General features: G+C 55.2%; 1 protein-coding gene across 3 annotated transcripts in view; it reads right to left on the bottom strand.

Moving 5' to 3' along the window:
- DOCK1 (dedicator of cytokinesis 1) overlaps nucleotides 1-10,590 on the bottom strand; it is a 522,147-nt gene extending 511,557 nt beyond the window's left edge. The window contains exon 1 of one of the 3 annotated variants that reach the window (XM_053910043.1): nucleotides 10,315-10,590. In XM_053910043.1, the coding sequence (XP_053766018.1) occupies nucleotides 10,315-10,360 (46 nt within the window). In that variant the 5' untranslated portion in view covers nucleotides 10,361-10,590. The remainder of the gene's footprint in view (nucleotides 1-10,314) is intronic. The other 2 variants (XM_053910041.1, XM_053910042.1) reach the window with 2 other exon arrangements.
- Between the last annotated feature and the right edge of the window lie 3,509 nt (nucleotides 10,591-14,099).

Here is a 14,099-nt window from a genome sequence, read left to right as displayed (position 1 = left end):
AAGGAGGGAAGGAACGAAGGAGGGAAGGAAGGAAGGAAGGGAGGAAGGAGGGAAGGAAGGAAAGGAGGGAGGGAGGGAGGGAGACTGGTTTGTTATTTGAAGGCATTGTTCTCTTTTACCTCTAACTTCTTGGTGGCTCATAAGACCGCACCGCTCCCCGATGCTGGGACACTCTCACCTTCATCACTATCCATCTCGCACATCCGTTCAACCGCCCAGGCTAGTGCTCACACAGAACCCTCAGCGGCTCACAACGTTAATTAATAACTAGACAGCCTGTCTAGTAGTAAAATAAAAACTAGAAAACTTGAGGAAAAGTAAAGCTCACGACGCCACACTGCCCTTTTCCAAGGAGAAAGCGATTAAAACCATCACCAGAAATGGCGGTTTTTTTTCTCTGTTAACAAGTTGACATCAATAACAAGTACCAAGTGGAACTTTCTCCTCCTGAAAGAGAAAATGACAGAAAGTAGTACTTGGTCCTCCCGTAAGTTCTGGGGCAGACATCTCCTTGCTAGCCCCCCCAGGCACAGCTAGGAGGGGGAACAGAGCGCTCCTATTTCCCCGTCTCCAGGGGCCTGAGGCTGGGGATGGTAGATAAGGCCCAAGAGTGGCGCCCAGGCCTGGATTCCAGGCATTCTGACTCCTAGCCCAGTGCTCTTCTACCCTCCACCATAATGGCCCCCCACCTGACTTCAAGTTACTGCAGCTATGCCTTTATAGCTTTTTTCAGTACCTGCTGAGTCATAAGGACAAGGGTTATTTCAAATTATAAACATTCCACTCTAATAAACAAAAAGCCAACACTTAGAAACAAAGACACAGTTCTTATCATTAGCAGGCTTTAGGAACCCCGCCTTCTGAGGCCAAAAGAATTCAGAAGATACAGGAATGGGGCCTGGGGGGGTGCTGCGTATGTTTTAGGATGGTGAACAGATGTGAAGAGAACTCATTTGGAAGGCAGCCTCACTTATCCTCACAGGTCAACCTCCCCCTCCCCATCAAGAGTGCTCTCTGGGCTCGGTCCACAGTGAAGGACCTCCTGAACGCTACAGGACGTAAATAGCAGAAAACAGGCCAAGGAAAAAGGCAGCACCTGTCGTCTTCGTGTCTCTTCGGGTCTTTGTAGGGGTCTGGACATCCGTTCTGGGACAAAACGATGTGACAACTTACAACTTTTGTCTTCGATGGCAATAATGCGAAAGGGCTCATCCTAACTCCTGACTGCTAGGACGGGGGTGTTGACAGCAGCATGTAGAGGAGATCCCCGACATGCACAACCTCTTCTTGCAGGGACAGGGACTGCATTTCCACGCACCCCCCCCCCGTGTGCTGTTGGGTCTGGCCAGGCACCGAGCTCCAGGCACAGGAATGTAAGTGCCGGGATGGGTGCCGCCCTCCAGCCCGAGCAGGCAGGAAAAGCTCCTGTGAACTGTCCTGCATTTCTCCTGTCCCCACCCGCAAGCTGAAAGGCGAGACCAGGAGCCTCGTGGAGGGCAGAGCCCCAGGACAGAAGGAGCCCGAGTCCTTGGACGACTAGAGGCAGCAGAGCCCCTGAGCCCTCCCCTTCGGCCACTTGGACCGTGACACAAACGAATAACAAACTCTCGTTGTATGAAGCCAAGGAAACGTTGGGGTTGTTTGTTACAGCAGCCAGCCAACCCTAATTCGGAAAAGAAACCACAACACTTACACTTACACCTAACAGTGCGTGCACCTCACATGTGCAAGGTAGTTAAACAAAATCACTCAAGACGGCACGCAGATTGGGCATCGCACTCCTGAGCAAAGGCACACTCCGACCAGAAACAGAAAACCCCACCAGGATGAGGACTCCCAGAGACGTTTTTGGTGAGAGACTGATCCGTGTAAGCCTCAGCGGGCTCCCTTCATCTGGTCCCTCTGGGGATCAGGCGGGACTCGGACCCCTGATACGACCTCAGAGCGAACACTAACATTCCAGGGAAGCCACTCAGCACCTCTCCCCATCTTCACCCCTCCCTTACAACAAGCAGGGTCTGCAGAAGCAATACAGCCCATGTGGCTTTAGTGGCAGTCAGACTCGGGGGCTGCGGGGGAGCCTGAATAAAGCAGAGATTCAGCCTCAGGCAACACAGTCAATAAAGGGCGAAAGAAACTGTTACCGGGCACAGACCAGGGGCCAGGTCTGTGCAGGGTTATCTCTCTTTATCCCCAGAACCGCCCCAGGAGGATGGTATCATCCCCAATTCACAAGGGAGAAACTCAGGCTTACGGTAAATAACTCACCCAAGGTCACTTGGCTAGCAAGATAGGGAGCTGAGATTCAGAGATGGATCTCTATGACCCCCAGTCTGTGATGTTTTGGGCACATGCCACACGCTGAAAGAAAACACCTCGTTCTCCTGGAGGCACCCACATTTCACAAGCTGACAGATATCCGTCTGGGGAGAAACCATCTGGTTTTTAAAAAAGAAGATGGGGCGCCCGGGTGGTTGAGCGTCCGACTTCGGCTCAGGCCGTGATCTCGCAGTTTGTGAGTTCGAGCCCCGTGTCGGGCCCTGTGCTGACAGCTCGGAGCCTGTAGCCTGTTTCGGATTCCCTCTCTCTCTCTCTCTCTCTCTGCCCCAACCCCCTCGCATTCTGTCTCGGTCTCTCTCAAAAATAAACATTAAAAAAAAACAATTAAAAAAGGAGAGAGTGCCCGTGTGTAGGTGCGTGCAGGTAACCCGACGGCTGCCGAGCGCCCCGCGAACACCGTGCTCACGGCTGATCGTCAAGAAGCGTGGCGTCTTTCATTTGTCCCCCTCCTCCCTCGGGAGTCAAAGCAGTCCCGTGACCGCCCAGGGCCTCTGCAGACTGCGCATGGCGTGCCTGGGTCGGGAGAGCCACCTGCGCGGCCTACGAAGCGAAGCGCTCCCCCTGGAGTTGTTCCCCTGGGCCAACAGCGACTATGCAATGCCGGTACGAAAGGCGCTCCTTGCCATCACCGGACAACTGGCATGCCAGACCCACAGGGAGCCTGGCCATCCTACCCACATTCCAAAACGACAAAAGATGAGAAACTAGAAATCCGTCCAAGCCCATGTCTCCGCCTCAAATGCTGAAGGCAGGTGAGCGCAAGCAGGGAGAGTGGGAGGAGACAGCCCCCGAGGAAGAGCTGTCCCCCTGTTCCCCAGGTGCACTCATGTGAATGACGACACTTGAAACCTGTTCAACTTCCCGTTCAGGTCTCAGATTACCTGATTGCATCATCCTGTCACTAATTCGATTACAAGAAATTTCCAGAGCTGAACACTGAAACCGATTCAATTCCTTCAATTAGATTCTGGGAGCCCAGGGTGGGGGGGTGTCATATTGTGAGCTCCCAACACCCACCTCCCTCCTTCCAGGCATCCCCCGAGGAACTGGGACCCACGACCTTACAGAAAAAAAACATTCAGGTGGTGGTGACCAAAACATCACGAAAATTCACAGGAAAAGCCTTACTTGTGATAATCACGTTATAGGTTATATCCCCCAAAATGCAAACACTGAAGTTCTACCCCCCCCCCCCATAACTCAGAATGTACTTGGATGCATTTGGGATAGGGTCCTTAAAGTTTATTTATTTTGAGGTGGGGGAGGGGTAGAGAGAAAGGGAGAGAGAATCCCAAGCAGGCTCCATGTGCTGTGGGGGGGGTTCAATCCCACAAGATCCCACCAACCCTGAGATCATGACCTGAGCCAAAATCGACTGAGCCACCGGCCTGCCCCTGGAGATGGGGTCTTTAAAGAGATGATTAAGGGGCACCTGGGTAGCTCAGTGGGTTAAGGGTCCGACTTTGGCTTAGGTCATGATCTCACAGTCCAGGAGTTCAAGCCCCGCTTTGGGCTCTGTGCTAACAGCTCAGAGGCTGGCACCTGCTTAGGATTCTGGGTCTCCGTCTCTCTCTGACCCTCCTCTGCTCACACTGTCTCTGTCTCTGTCTCTCTCTCTCAAAAATAAATAAAACGCTCAAAAATAATAAAGAGATGACTAAGGGAATGAAGTCATGAGGGTGGGCCCTAATCCAATGAGAAGATGGAGACACAAACATAATGGAGGGCGAGGACACAGTGAGAGGACAGCCATCCATCCACACACCAACGAGAGGCCTCAGACGGAACCTGGCCGGCCGACACCTTGATCCTGGACTTCCAGCCTCCAGAACTGAGGAAGGAAACTCCTGCGAGTCTCAGCCGCTCAGGGTGCTACTCTGTTAAGGCAGCAAACTACCCCACATACGTTACATGGTGATTTGAGGGACGGTCCCAAAGCACTTCCCACCTCATTAATCAGATACCATATGTTTTCACTCTTATGTGGATCCTGAGAAACTTAACAGAAACCCATGGGGGAGGGGAAGAAAAAAAACAAAAAAAAAGAGGTTAGAGTGGGAGAGAGCCAAAGCATAAGAGACTCTTAAAAACTGAGAACTGAGGGTTGATGGGGGGTGGGAGGGAGGGGAGGGTGGGGGATGGGTATTGAGGAGGGCACCTTTTGGGATGAGCACTGGGTGTTGTATGGAAACCAATTTGACAATAAACTTCATATATTGGAAAAAAAATCAAAGCAAACTTAGGTACAACAGCTACTACTATTTGCATAAGCCACGTTACGAAAGGGCCTGAAGTCTTCAGCTCCTGTGAACCTCCCGAATCAGCCTGACCTTGTAGACAAGGCCAACCATTATCATCCACTTTGAAAACGTGGAACCCACTGAGAGAGGCTCAAAGACTTGCTCCGGGTCACATCAAAGATGAGTGGCCGCACCACGGCTAAGACTCCAAGTTCTGACCCTTCACCGGGTCCCATCCTCAGGGCTTACCTCCCAGATGACCTGAGGAAGAGTCTGAACGTGGTGGCCAGTGGGTCAGCCAGTGCGGTGTGGGGGGAAAAAAATAATCCAAAAAGATTTCATATGATTCCATTAATGTAACATTCTTGAAATGATAAAGCTACAGAAATAGAGAACAGGTTACTGGTTGCCAGGGTTTATGCAGAAGGGAGGAGTGAGGTGGGTGTGGCTCTAAAAGGAACACAGGAGAGGTCCTTGGGGTGATGGCAATGCTCTGACCTGCATCCATGTCAACATCCTGGCTCCGGTAGGACACTGGAGTGTGGCCGGATATCACCTTGAGGGAAACTGGTAATGAGTATGTGGGGTCTCTCTATATTATTTTTTTTAATTTATTTATTTTGCAGGGGGGGGTGGGGGGTGGGGGGGCATACACACAAGCAGGGCAGGGACAGGGGCAGAGAGAGAGGGGGAGAGAGAGTCCCAAGCAGGCTCTGCACTGTCCACTGCGGGGTTCAATCCCACGGACCGTGAGATCATGACCTGAGTTGAAATTAAGAGTCGGATGCTTAACCGACAGAGCCACTCAGGTACACCATCTCTGTATTGTTTCTTACAACTGTATGTGCTTATAATTACCTGAAAATACAAAGTTTAATGCAGAAATAAAGAGGAGGAAAAAATAATAAAAATAAAAAATAAACAAAAGAAATTAAAAAAGGAAATAAAGAGGAGGAAACAATAAAAATTAAAATCAAAAAATTAAATTAAATTAAAAAAAAGAAAAAAGAGGAGGAAGGAAGGACTGAAGGAAGGAAGGAAGGAAGGTAACATGTGAAGGAATTATTCACAAACCCTAAGACAATCTGATAAGACGTGATATCCTAGCAAACACTGGCACAACAATAAATTTAAAATTTTTATGTTTCCAAAGTAAAATAAGATTTGTAGAAATATAATATGCCCTAATTGGTTTTTCTGCAACTCCAGTGAATGAAAATGTCTGCATTTCTATTTACTTACAATCAAATCTAATTTTTCTTCCCCCAAGTAGCAGCTTGCTTACTCCTCTAGATAACAAAGGAGATCTCGCTGCAACCCCGGCTCCCAAATTTATTTAATGTTACACTATTCCCAGCAATTATCATCACTCAGAACTAATCTAAATACACACAAGTCATGTTCCCCAACACCAAGCGAATGTTGCTTTCCCCCAATACAGGGGCAAAACACACCATTAAGAAATCAACTTTGGCAGAAAAGTATTCTTCTAGCCACCGTGTCTGTCAAATCCAAACAGAAAACCACTACATTTCTGAACTGCACTTTATTAAATAAAAAATAAAAGCAACACCCCATTGAGTGCTTGGCTTATCTCATACATGGTGCTGCCCCCTGCTCTGCTAACATCATCTAACAAGAACGTTCCTGGTCTTTGTGGTAGGCAGGCTTAGCTCCCGGCCCACCTTCCAGGTGGGGAAACAGAGGCTAAGGAAGGTGAGTAATTTGCCTAAGGGCCACTTATTTAACAAGAGCCGGGAGTTAGAGGTGTTTGCAGCCCGAATCCCCACATCCCCCGTGTGAGCTGTCCGTACAAGAGGCCAGAATGAAGTGCCCACACTTGGGTCCACTGGGGTTTAGTCTCCCAAACATAACACAGTTGAAGGCTTGAACGAGAACCGTACTCTCCCCAAGAGCTCTCCGCCCCACCTCCGCAAGTTTTCTGTCGCTGCCCTAGGGAACGACCCCACCCTCAGAATGGACCACGGGGATAATCTCGCAGCTTTCCAAGATCAACCCAGCGACTCGTCCAGCTGTTGGCCAGCGGGGCTCTCCTGGGAAGCTCGGGGAGGGATCTGTTTCCAGGCTCGTTCAGGGTGCTGGCAGAATCCAGGTGTGCCTACAGGCCTGAGGGCCCCGGCTCCTTGCTGGTGGCCACGTGGGGGGACGGGGCGGGGAGAGGCGCTGAGGCTGAGCTCCCGGGCTTTCTCTGGCCCTTGCAAGCGGGGCCCTACATCTCAGGGCCAGCAACTGTGCACGGAACCCTTCCCAGCCTGGGAACCTCTGACCCCGCTCTTCTGTGAGCAGCCAGGGAAAGTCCTCTGCTTTGGGGGCCCACCGCTGCAAAGCCCTTTCTGCCATGTCACACACTTACAGGTTCTGGGGATTAGGGCATGGACATTTTGGGGGGCCATTAGTCTGCCTCTCACACCGTCTTCGAGAAAGGTGAGCACACCACCCTCGGGTGTGGTTCTAGAACATGCTGCATCTTTCCACCTCATCTCAGGAACAGGGTCCATAGGAACAGCTTGACCGGCACTAAGCCTAAGACTCTGCCTAGCTGGGGCAAGATGGAAAAGTTGATCCGGCCCAACCCCTCAGTGTGACTAGGCTGGATTTCATGCCTGTGTTAATAAACCAGATCCGTGAGCACTGACCCACCAAACTCAAGCCTAGGAGGAGACCTTAACAGGCTGGTAAATTTCCTGGAGGCAACCCCAAGCCCCACTGGAATAAAAGGGGGAGGTGGGGACAAACCAGCATAGCCTGCCTTGCTGAGCAAGCAGCAGATCAGCTGTTTACTCTTTTCCCCATTTTTATAAAATAAATAAATAACCCAAGTGGCTCATTTGCAAACAATGCTTCTAACAGATTCCAAGTACTTGCAAACAATGAGCTGTGATTCATGTTTCCAAATGAGATGGAGTTTTATCATTTTCTTTCCCCTCGTGATTCATTCATCCCGCCAAGGCAGTGGCTGGAGTGAAAGCAAGGCCCACCCACGACCCGCCAGAGCCCTCCAAGGAAACACAGCCCTGTTGTTAGGCTCCCCCAAAAAACACTGTGGTTGGTAAGGGGGACGGCCAGTAATTTTCCCTTGGGAGGAAACAGCCAATTAGCTAATGGGAATGAATCCCTGCCCCGCAAGACATCTATCTTCCCTTCCCCTGGGAACCAGTGGGACCCTCCACTGCCAACCCCTGGAACAGGGGACAGCCCGGGCTGACCTGGCTGTGCGCATGCACACCCTTCCTTCTGCCCAGGATCCGGAGTTTGCCTGGAGGGGCTCTAGTTATTTAAAGCTCCTTGTAACGCGGAACAGGCTTCACCCGCTGAAACTAAGGAGCGCGGCCGCTTTCTCCTCCGCCTAACGGCCATTCCCACTGTTCCTAGCATTGCCTGGCAAAACCGTCCAGGACACCTTCCTTCCCTGGCAACTTTCCAACACAGACTTTTCTTAAAATCACAGTATGAGCCAAAGGCGTGAGGACAGAAGTCACCACAGTGAGGGCTAGCTAAGCTTCTGGAAAGTGTGTGAGCTAATGGGAAGGGACACAGCCACGTTCTGGCCACCACCCCAGCGAGGAGACCCTGCTCACTCGGCCGCTGGATGCTCCCTTTGATCTTCTCCAAACTAGACAGCCTAGCAACTCAACAGGTGCCACATGTACAGTGTCCTCCCGGACGCCGTGAGGTCACCCTGGTCACGCTGGGAGCCAACAAGAGGTGTCCAGGGATCTCAAAAAGTAGTGTTCCGAAGAGAAGCTCCTCCCCATCTCCTTGCGCTCGGTGGGACCACGGCGTGAACTCCAGAGCAAGGTTCCAACCCCAGATACGGCACTTACTAATGGTGCGAGCATGCATGTTCTCTCTGCCTCAGTCAGGTGGGAGTGACAGCAGAACCCCTGCCAGGACTGGGGGTGGATCACGGGTGGCGCTGTTCCCTGCCTCCACAGGGCCATAGGTGGTCCTGCTCCCCTGCTGGCCTCCGGCCTGGCCCCAGGGCTCCAGCCCCTCCTCCATCTGTCCCCGGTGCGTTCCAGTCCTCAGTGCACTCCTCACGCACACACCCCCGGCCGGCTCTCCACAGCCAGGACCCCTACCGCCACCACCCCTGAAGCAGTTCCAGCCAGAAAGTGCACCCCACACCTCCCTCGAGAGCTGCAGGCAGACAGGGACGTTTCTATCAGGACACCTGCGAGGAGACCACAGGGAGGCACCCAGGGTGCGGTCTCCACGCTCAGGTCCCAGGGCCCTTTAGCCCACCTCTGTCGTTGACCTCTGTGCCCACGGCTGAGCCCCAGCTTCCTCTTCTCTGAAAATGGGGTGGGAGGACAGCTCAGCCACAGACAGTGGTCCTGAGGCAAGAAGGACCCCCAGCCCTGCATGTGGAACAAGACCAGTGTGGGCCAAGCGGACCTAGGACTGTCTCAGGGCTGTTCCCACCGCAGCGGTCCCCAAAGAGCTCCCCTGCCACACCACTGACATCTAGCAAAGGTGAGCCACTGGAATCACAAAAAAAGAAAGAACGGTGAGGGCTAGGGCCACCCCCTGGTCTTCCCAAAGTCAAAGGGGGAGGTCTGGAGCAGACCAGCCCTGGGAGCCGGCACCGCACTGCGAAGGCTCAGGGGCAGCAAGGGGGCCTGCGGGCTGCGGGAGCAGGAGCCCCAGGAGGGCACAACCTGGCCCGCGGAGACGAGGCCAAGGTCACAAAAGGCCTTACAAGTCAGGCAGAGCCTAGCCTGCGTGACGGAGGCGGTAAAGGCGCAGGAGGAAAATCACACTGAAAACCGGGAAGCTCCGGGGTCTGGGATCGCGGAGAGCAGCCTGGGCCCAGACTCCAGCCAGAGGTGGGCAAGAGCCCGGCAGCCAGGCTGCAAAGCCCTGGCGAGCAGGGCAGCAGAGCGCAGCGGGGGCTGGGGTCCGTTGGTTCTGCCTTTAAGGAAAGCCTCGCAGTCTGGAATGTGTACTCACTCGGTCCGAAACGTAAACTTGCAACCCGACTCTCCCCACCCCACCCCGCCCCCCCCCCCCATCACCACCACACTCCCCTCAGGAAACGACAAAGAGCGGCGGAGCCAACACAGTCCCGCCCTTCGCCTCCCGCTCCCCGAGCCCGGGGACGCCGAAGCGCTCGGCCGGCCGCTCCGCTCCGAGGGTCCCGCACGCCCCGGGCCACAGGGCCACCAAGCGGCGGGCAGGGCGCCCGGCCCGGCCGGGCCGCGCGCGCACGCGCGCGCGCCACTTCCCACCGGGAGAGCACAACTCTTCGCCGGGATCGCTCACTGCAACTCGCAACCGCCCGGCCGCCCGCGGCCGCAGACCCCGCACCGCGCACGCAACTTCACCCCAGCGGCGGGAAGGCGCCGCAGAACAATGACCCCCGGGGCGGCCCGGCCCGCCCACCCCCAGGGCTTCGGGCCGCGGGCGGGACGCGCTCCCAGCTCGGGCGGCCCGGGAGGCTGGCAGGCTCCGCCACGGGGAGCCCGCCCGGGACCTGGATGGCGGGGCTCGGGGGGGGCGACCCCGCTCGCCCGCGTGTCCCCGGCCCTGCTCGGCCCCGCGCTCCGGAGTGGGGGCGGGGGGGGAGGGACGCCGGGCGCTCGGGCCGGGCCGGCGGCAACAGGCTCCGGCGCCCCCGCCCGCCGCGCCCCGCCGTCCACCCCCCCCTCCGGAGCGCGCGGCGCGGGCAGGCCGGGGCGGGCGCGGCGCGAAGTGGGGCGCCGGAGCTCACCCACGCCGTATTTCTCCTCTCTCTTCGTGGGCACCCAGCGCGTCATGGCGCCGCCGCGAGAGCCGCCGCCGCCGGGCCAGGAAACTCCGCGCCTAGGCCGCCATTTTCCATTCCTTTCGAGCCGCGACAGGATGGGGAGGAAAAAGTTTGCGGCGGAGGCGGTGTCATGTGGGACGGGGCGGGCGGAGCGTCGCGGGCCGGATGGGAAAGGCCGGGAGCGCCGGCGGGAGGCGGGCGGGCCCCGGGCCCGAGAGCACTGCCCCTGCGCGGGGGACCCGGCTCCGCCACCGCGCGCCGCAGCCCGGCTCCCGCGGACCCCCCCCCCCACCTCCCCGCCCCCCCGGGGGCGGCGCCGCGCCCTCTCCGCGGGGGACCCCGGATCCCGGGAACCCTCGCGGGGGACCGGCTGTCACACGACTTGGGGGGGCGGGGGGGGGGGGCACGTGGGCCGCCCTGGGCGGAGGGGGACGAGGAGGGGGCGAGGGGGACCCGACGCGCTTTACGAAGCTCGGGGTTGGCTCGGCGCGGCAGTTACACCGCGGGCTCGGTGCCGCCCCCGGGGCGTCCCGGAGCGGAGCAAACCCGGAGGTTCCCTGGGAGGCGCCTTCCAGAGCACGTGGTCCTTTCATTCGGGCGCCAAACATTAACTGAGCACCTAGGGCGGCCTGGCCAAACCAGCCAGAACCTGGGGGGGGGGGGGGGGGGGGGGGGGGGAGGAAAGTCACCAGGGGTGGCTGACCTCGCTGGGGCTGGGGCTCCCAAGGCGGCCGGCGAGACGTGTGCGCGCTGCGGGGTCAGGGAGTGCTTCCCGGGGAGGTGGCCTCTTGCCTGGAGTGTTCGAGGAGTGCGGTTACCCAGGGAGGCCCAGAGACCTCATCCTCCTGGGGCTCCCAGAAACTTCTAGTTCAGTAGGACTCTGTGAAGGAGGGGAAGAGAGGAAGTGGGGAGAGGGGCGTGCCGGGGAAGGAGGGCTCCGTCTGGGCCCTGAGCAGGTGTGCAGGGGCTCTTGGGACTGTGGTCTGCACCCCGCAGGTGAGTTCTCAGGCTTTGAGGTTTTTCCACACCAGTAAAAGCCGGGCCTTCGGGTTTCTCCAAGGAAAAGCTTAAAACAACACACACATTATGGGGCGCCTGGGTGGCTCCGTGGATTAAGCATCGGACTCCCAATTTCAGCGTAGGTCATGCTCGCGGCGCCCCCGGTTGTGGGATGGGCGGCTCTGCTCCGAGTATGGGGCCTGCTTAAGAGTCTCTCTCTCCCTCTGCTCCCTCTGCCCCTCCGTTGCTCGCACTGTCTCTTAAATTAATTAAGTACATAATCACACAACACACATCCATTTATTTTTACCATAATTTCAGAAAAGATGAAAACCAAGAAAAGGAGGAAGGAGAAATCCTCAGAATGCAGACAGCTCCGTAAGTGGAGTTAATTTGGAATATTAACCAGCCGCCTTCCTGTCTCCTGCCCCCAAGAACCAGTGACAATGGCAGTGGGCCTGGGAGCCTTCAAGGATTGGAGGAAGGGAGGTGAAATGGATGGAAAGCTTCCTTCTCAGGGGTAGGAAGAGACCTGGGAGGCAGAGCTGGGCAGGGAGCTAGTGGGGCCTGGGGAAAGCCCGGTGGGCCACCATCGTGCTGTAGGGAATGCCCTTGCCTGCCCTTGGGGCCACTCTGGGGGGGGGGGGGGGAATCTCAGCATCCCACCCAGAATGCAGATTAAATACACTTGGGAACGTCCTAGGAGCTTTTTGGTTTGCGTGAATGAGAAGATAACGTGACCTGAGAGCTCTTGGCATATCAACCGCAGGCTCATAGAAAGTTACAGTCCTTTCTCTAACTGACAAGGAAGTTAAATCTCGCAGAGGAAACGGGCCTGGGCTCTAATCACAGGTGAGGGAACAGCATGTACAAAGGCCCTGGGGTGGAACACAAATCCTTCAAGGAACTGAAAGACTGAAGCATAGAGAAAACGACAAAGGGACACAACATGAGCCTGCAGACAAAGGGTCGCATTAGGAATTCACATTCTCCAAAGAAAACCTGGCAAACAAATGCTAATGATTCTTACCTTCTGTTTTAGGCCCAATTTCAGTTCTGCTCCTGTGGCTACTCATTGGGGAAGATGGGTGTTGTAGTGAAAGGCCAGGGGCTTCAGTCACGCAGAGTCAGGGGGCCTGGCCTAGCCACTGCCAGCTGTGTGGCCGGTCTCCTATTTCTGGTCATTGTTCCAGAAGTTCTGAACCTTAGGGTTCTGATCTTCGTACATATAAATTAGGGGCAATAACACCAGCCTCGTGGGCCTTCTGAGGATCACAGGAGAACATGTGGCCGCACACATAAGACGCTGGAACCATGGTTGGCTTCCTCCTCTGACGCTGCCTCCAGGCTCTTTGATAACCTCATGGTTCACAATTTCTAGAACAATTGCCACTTTCGCTCTGATAAAGGTGACCCACGGAATATATAAATAGATTGATGTTTACATGCTTTTGTGAAACTGTCATATAAATGAATTTCTAAATCAGACCTTTTGAACTCCAGATGGACCATGGAACCACCTGTTTGAGACACAGAGGTTTTGGTCCCATTATCGCAAAGTGTGCCCGAGCCTGGCCGCGACGTTGTGCATGTGGCGAGCTCTCAGAAGGTTTGTCAGCATTGCCTGGCTGACCCCAGTAGTGGCCTCATCTTGTGGTTCTAGATCAAGTCCGTGGCCCTGGCTCCCTGCCCCGTGGTTACGTGAGCTCGGGACTGGCTACATGCCCAGAACCGGGAGCCCTGCGTGCTGGGGCCGGTTGGCATTTTTAACTCCTGAGTCCACATGTCTGGGCCACAGATCTCAGCCACACCTGCCAGGCCTCGTGCGGACTTAGGTCATGCTTGTAGGTGTAATCTACCCAAGAGCACTGGAACTCCTGGCGCCCCAGTCCTAAGCATCAGTGGAGGTTCAGACTAGTGACCTCCTCCTAAGATACGGCAGAATCTTGAGGCCGAGTCATAAAAAAGCGTAATCTGTGTTGCAGTTTTATATTTTGCAAATTAAATTGCAACTTTCTTAATTTGAAAAACGTTTCCATATTTACAGTATAAACGCAGGAAGTTACTCAGCAAAATGATGCCTGGTGGAGACTCCAGAAGGCTCAGGGATCAGGGGGGGATGTTTCTTTGCGGCAGGCAATACAGATGAGAGCAGGACCTGGATGTTGGGGGTTTTACACACTTCCACAAGGGGCTGGACCACAGACTGCTTGTCACTTGAAAGGGGAGGAACGTGGTCTTGCAGTGAGGCGTCTAGTTGCTGCCCCTTTGACCCAGTGGCAGTGAGGCGTCTAGTTGCTGCCCCTTTGACCCAGTGGCAGATCTCCGCACCGTAGTGGATGACCAGGCATGTGGTCACAGTGCACAAGGTCACGTAGCACAAAAAAGGTCTGCTCAAGACTTTACATGGAACGTTCAGTTCACAGAGAAGACAAGAAACAAGTTAAATGACACTACATGAAAGACAGTCAGGCAAAGATAGAGGGTGAGACCTTCGGGGCACCTGGGTAGCTCAGGTCACGGTCTCACAGTTTGTGAGTTCTAGCCCCGCGTTGGGCTCCCTGCTATCAACGCAGAGCCTGCTTTGGATCCTCCGTCCCCCTCTCTCTACCCCTCCCCTGCTTGTGCTCTCTCAAACAAAATATATAAAAGAAGGTGGGACCTTTTATAGGACACTGGTCTGGTGTCACCAACAAGAAACTATATGGGAAAAGAATGGGTAGATGGGAAAGAACCATTCAAGATTTTGA

This window comes from Panthera pardus, unplaced genomic scaffold (assembly GCF_024362965.1).
Source record: "Panthera pardus isolate Hobbes unplaced genomic scaffold, ASM2436296v1 HiC_scaffold_22, whole genome shotgun sequence".
NCBI classification, from domain to species: Eukaryota; Metazoa; Chordata; class Mammalia; order Carnivora; family Felidae; genus Panthera; species Panthera pardus.
The sequence above is the reverse complement of the archived record's forward strand: the minus strand, read 5'-3'. Positions and strand labels throughout refer to the sequence as shown.